At 42.9% G+C, this 6000-nt stretch overlaps 1 protein-coding gene across 4 annotated transcripts in view; it reads right to left on the reverse strand.

The window, feature by feature from the left end:
* LOC114869177 (cell adhesion molecule DSCAM-like) overlaps positions 1–5521 on the reverse strand; it is a 58489-nt gene extending 52968 nt beyond the window's left edge. Inside the window, exon 1 of one of the 4 annotated variants that reach the window (XM_029173143.3) lies at positions 4492–5499. In XM_029173143.3, coding sequence (XP_029028976.1) covers positions 4492–4534 — 43 coding nt within the window. In that variant the 5' untranslated portion in view covers positions 4535–5499. Of the gene's footprint in view, positions 1–4491 lie in introns of all 4 variants that reach the window. The other 3 variants (XM_029173141.3, XM_029173142.3, XM_041073670.2) reach the window with 3 other exon arrangements.
* Between the last annotated feature and the right edge of the window lie 479 nt (positions 5522–6000).

Genomic DNA, 6000 nt, shown 5'->3' on the forward strand with positions numbered 1-6000 from the left:
CAAATTATAATTTAATCATCTGATCAAACAGCAATTAGCATAATCACTTCTGGGGAAGGCCTGATAGAGTGGAGACTGGAGCGGAATGGAGCTGGGGGCTCAAAACACCCTAATGAAACATTTGCTAGAATGTCTGAAAATGTTACACATTTCAGGCTCCAGCAGTAGAGCTGGACACTGAATGCTAACCATGGCTGTTTGGTTGAGGCCAACACATTTGTCCAGTCAAAGACACTGACAAAGACATTCGCCAGTGACATTTTCATTGGATGCTTTCCTGCCTTTAACAATTCATAAACAAGCTCTATGCACACACAGCAAAAGGATAAACAGTTTAGAAAAACAGACGACACATTAGTGGTTCAATCAAATGGAAAATAATAAGAGTTGTTCCACCACTTAATAACATTGTATATACTGTACTTGATTTGATACCAATACAACAAGAGTGTGGCCCTTGATTTCCATTAATCTTTCCTTTAGTCAGATATAAAGACAAATTCTGTGTCCTATTGCTTATTTACCTTGAGGCCTTGTTGTCCATCAGTGTAAGTTTCTGATGCGGAGCCTAAAATAGCTTTGATTCTGCATTGAAACCCAAACTAATTTCTTTTGATTCTTTGGGCTTTAGCTGCCTCCTGACACTAGCTGACTTTGTGTGTGTGTGTGTGTGTGTGTGTGTCTCCCCCCCACCCTCTTTCCCTCTCTCGTCCTTCCTCCTCTTTTTCTGCCTCACTACACACCACCATCTCCTTAAGCATTCTGGTCTGGGTTAAATGAAACCTTTAACAGTTCAATGTGCATCCATTACCATATGCTCGAGTCTTCTCGTGTCTGAGTGGCCAAAGCGCGCACAAAGTGGGGCAACACGAAGATCTTGACCCGTGGCGCTGCCAAATCTTGGAATGATTAGTGAGTTTGTGACAAAAGAAGGCCACTAAAACTCATAGTATATGATTCAAATTAAATAAAAGTAATAACTCAAATACTTCTTGTAGATCTGGAAATTGTTTGTTTTACCAGAATAACAACTCCAACAAACAATCAGCTAACACACACTGACCTACATTCTGGTGATTGTTGTGCTGACCCTGCAACGAGGAGCAGACCTCTGCTGCTGTTTGCTGGGACTATGTCAACCCATCCCTGCTCTACATGGAGTGACAGATGTAAACCAAAGGACAGTCGCCTGCGTAGACCTGGTATCCCACTGGCCTTAATTTGACCTGGGAGGTACAGTATGCGCTGTTTTGATTGGTGACGATTTGACAACCCCCCCCGCCAAACGTCATTAGCAGCATCCACAGGCGCTGTTCTGTAACAGGGTTCGTTTGTGATAGATGGTGGGAAAGCAGAAGGTACAAGGAAGCTCATTGGAATAATAACCTCTCTTCAGGCTTTGGAAGAAGATGTCCTTATTGGTTTATTGGTTAATTATTGACCTGGGTAACTTTACCTTCTTCCCAACCTTGACTGTATGCTTTTCACACCTTGCTGCAAGCATATGCTCTTGTTTACTACAAGAGGATGCATTTTAAGTAAACAAACAAATGCCAATGAAGATCTTACCTTAAGTGTAAAGTGTGTGCAGTTTGGTAACAATAATCACTGTTTTTAGGGTTAATGTGGTGCATGGATCTGCTTATGATAGGCCCTTAGATGCCAGTGTCTTTAGCTTGTTCACATCATGGCTCTAAGGCAGGATAACCATGTATAGAGGAAGATATTTTAAAAGTCTGGATTAATCCTGCCTAAAATGTGTCTGTTTTAAGGGTAGGTATCATTAATTGCAAGCCGAAAGCTAAAAATACAAAAGCACGTGATACTAAGAGCTGGCCAACCGAGGAGCTGTGCTGCACATTTACACAGCTTATTAGTGTCTAATTGAGCATGTATCGGAGCCCCCCTCCCTTTCTCTAGTACAGCCAGGCAAAAACAACACTTTGCCTCCCACCCGATTCTTTCTTCTCTTCATAACTGGACTGTGTTGTTCCTGTTCCATTTAGCTTTTGTTAGACATTTGCAAGATCACTTTAAAAACTGAAGCACCACTGGAGTGAACTCTGCTTTACCCTTGCAGTGGTGAATTGTTTATATCCACTGTAGATGACCTTGCAAATGTGTCCTCAAATTGGCAATACAGAGCAAAACAGGGTCTGTGCGATGTGGTAGGTGCTATTCATAAACAGCGTAAACTGGAGCTGCAGCGAAAGTTAGCAAAGTACTTTGTTACATGCAGTGATGAGAGATGGATGTACCCGGATCTGCTGCACATAGGAAGGTGAAAGATAACAGGAAACAAGATGAAATGAGGGTGAACAGAAAAAAATGACTCGCTAGGAAAAGGAGGCACTGCCAGGGTCACCTGAACAAAGTGCTGTGTTACTGAACCCCACACTGCAGCACCACTTATTACCCAGGTCTCCATAGAGACAACCTCAGCAGCTTCTACTGGACCAGAGCCCTTTTTTTCTCAGGAAGCTGCATCTCTCCATCCAGAAGAGCTGTACAATGTACGATTCTGATGCATATGGCCATTAAGTCAAATCTTCCCTGGAACGGCAGAAAAAATACAGTTTCCAAAGAAAACAAACAAAAAAAAACAATCACAGCCCATTCTCCCTGCAGTGGATTTAGCGTAGCCCCCACCACAAAGACGGGATTGTGATAATGCACCGCAGGTTGTTCCTGACACAACACCCGCATTTCCATCTCTGAATCAATAGAAAAGGTCAAACAAATCAAGTCTGTCGAAATGATTGGCACAGCACGAATGTAGCAGTCGTCACAATTGCGAGTGCAGTTGCTGCCATTCAAAGTTTCCGCGTACATGCCTCTAGCAGCAGCCATTTTGCAAACGCTGTTGCCTGGACCAAAGCGGCTGAAAAAAGCTATTCACCAGTGAAGCAAAGGATCGGGCTCAGCAAGCACAGATCTCAGCACACCGCATGGAGCTGGAGATGGACATTAGGGTTTTCTCTATGTGTTGCAGAGAAGTGTTTGCAACACCAGCATCAATGTTTTACTCTATTTTCTCCTATAAACAACAGCTGCCTTCACTGAACCCTTCAGCATGGCCACAAAATGGTCTTCTGTCATCTTTGCCTCATGCAACGTCCTCTACTCTTAGTTCACATTGTGTCTACTTTTGTGTTTTTCTCTCTTTAAAAAAAACCATTTTAAGCTGAGTTTTGTATCCAAAAACCCCCAACAGCGCTCACATCCCACCCACATAACCCATAGCCTCTTGTCCTCCTCACCCCCCCCACACACCCTTTTTGTATTTGCTGTAAAAAAAAATCAGTCGTCTTCAGTCTTAAATGAAAAGAGAACGCCACAATTGTCTCTTATCAAACCTGTCTTTTCAGAAATTTACTATGGTGCAAATTCGAATCTGAATACATTTGGTTACATGTGCACTTGGGTAAGGGTGATAAGGGCTTGTCTGTTTTTTTTTTCTCCCAGTCCAAAATGACTCCATGTCTGTGCTTCTAATATGGCGGGTGCACTGCCAGAAAAAGCACAGGCAACCTATTTAACCCTTCTTGTAGAGGGTGCTGCACAGATCCAACAAAATGAACAAAACCGGATATCATATGTAAACGTCGGTTGACAACATTACTGCAATTAAATTGCATTAGTTACATTACACAGGTAGATATGCAAAAAAATTATCAACATGCATCTTATTCTACAAAGGAGTTTCTTAGTTTAAAAATCAGTTTAATATCTGACTAATTTGTTTTACATTTTTTTCAGCCTTACTAAGTGAATAATTATTTGAATCTCACCGATTTGGGAATTTGAACAAACAGTGAGTACACACGACAAACATGCAGGACACGATAGGATTTTCTGAAACATGCAGGCGAACAATCTACGTCAAAGAAATTGTGACTGACTGATAACTGTTATTACACAAAATTAGTAAATAATGGAATCAAATGCATCCAGGCTTAGGCCCTGTGCAGGCTGGGGAGAATAAAAGCTAAAAGGCAAATATAACCCTATGTTAGGAAGAAATTTAATTATTATGAGATTCAATTATTCAATTTATGGCTTACAAATTCTAAAAATAAGGACTAAACTAGAAATGTCAATAATTCGGGTTTAGCTCAGGCTGCAGCTAAACCTACATTTCTCCTGGCTCCCAGTGTGTGTGTGTGTGTGTGTGTGTGCGTGTGTGTGTGTGTGTGTGTGTCTGTGCATTTTTACAAAAGGAAAAAGGTTCGCCTTAAATCTTTAAAAGGCATTAGAGGCTAAACATCTTTGTACTTAAATCTCTATCATGGTTAATGTGGGTACATCGAGAATGGATACACTGCCTGTGTCAAGGTGTAGCAGCAGCCTCCTCCTCTGTTTAATTTTCCAGAGCATAAATAAATGGACATATCGAATTGATAGTGTGAAGATGCTTTAATTTTTTTAGAAAATAATTTAGACACAAGTAAGATACATTTATATCCTTGTGTGCAAAAATGCATCACTTACCATTCAAGATGCACTGGGAAAAGATAAGAGCCAATATCCACATGCCCCGCTCCGTTCAATATCCAAGCTTATGCTTTTTCTTCTTTTCTCCGCACTCTGTCTTCTTGTAATACCTTACTTTTATTTCTTCAACAAGTCAATTGCAATGAAGGAAAATTGAGCTTGCAAATCTCTCTCTCTCTTTCTCTCTCGCTCTCTCTCTCTCTCTCTCTGAGGAAGATGAAGAGGAGGAGGTTTGAGCTTCTTCCTGCTGATTGTCTCCTGGTGCAGGAGTGTATAATCCACAGCTGTGCGCCTCCCGTTTGCCGGACTGACCGCACCGCAACGCACCGCACCGCGCCGGACCTCAGTGCAGCCGTCCTGCCGTGTCGAAACGTTGATCTGCGTGGAACATGAGGGAGGTCGCCTTGGTACGCTCCGGTCCAGGTGAGCTGTGCTGCTGCTGAGTCAGAGGCTGAAAACGCAAAGGACAAACCTTGTATGCGCACAGCCAGCTTCACGGTTAAACGAGTAAAACAACAACACCAAAAACAAAAAGACTCCAAAATCAGAATGAAAAAAAGAATCGATAAATAATGAATAAATTAGTATGCGCACAAAAAACAGTCGACCGAGTCAGCCCAGGTGTGTAGAAAAAACGCGTAAAAGTTGGATATTTTGCGGTGGAACAGCGCATGGAGATGATTGTTAGCTGCGCTGAAAACTCAGTCTTTCTTCGCCGCCTCTCTCCGTCCGACGAGCAACAAGCACATGCATCTTCCCTCCGCAGCCGCACACACAAACTGCTCACACCGGTTCCTGCGCTTATAACCTGCCCTGCCTCAGACCACTGTGGAATTAGCCCTTCTTCTCCGCAGCTGCGTTTCTCTCTCTCTCTCCATTGCCTTAAAGGTGCAGAGGTGGGGAGATTGTGGGGGCGCACAACAGAGCCGCTGAGAAAAAAACGGTCTTTCTTTTGTTTTATTGCGGAGAAGACGAATCAAGGTGTCCCACTCAGGCAGGGAAGACTGTATATGAACACAACCAGGACACATTTAGCCCAAGCAGGACATTCTTCTTTGGCTTGCTAGCAATGTTGTGGTGTACAGTAGCAGGCTGGAGGGTGAATGCTGAGGGAGGAAGGGAGAGAGAAGGATTGATGTAGGCTACACCTGACTGGATACCATGTAGGCATTTGGTGGTGAAAAGTGCTAAATTATCTTAATCAAAAGAGGTCTAATTTTGTCCTTTAGTGTGTTTTCTGCATAATTTATGCCCCCCCCCCTAAATTGAGGGGGGGGGGGGGGGGGGGTGCTTACTCATTAATTGACCTTGACAAATATAGGCAGCGACCCCCCCAATGCACCAGGGGGCATCAAACAGCAGCCATGTCAGACATGCAGAGCACCCTGCATGGGCTCATATCAGTTCAAACTAGATGGCTGAAAGTAAAGCTTCCTCCCAATAAAAATAACATTCCTTTTATATTTTTAAGTGCAGTCTGGTGATAATATATGACGTCTTAAATGA

Source organism: Betta splendens, chromosome 14, assembly GCF_900634795.4.
Source record: "Betta splendens chromosome 14, fBetSpl5.4, whole genome shotgun sequence".
NCBI classification, from domain to species: domain Eukaryota; kingdom Metazoa; phylum Chordata; class Actinopteri; order Anabantiformes; family Osphronemidae; genus Betta; species Betta splendens.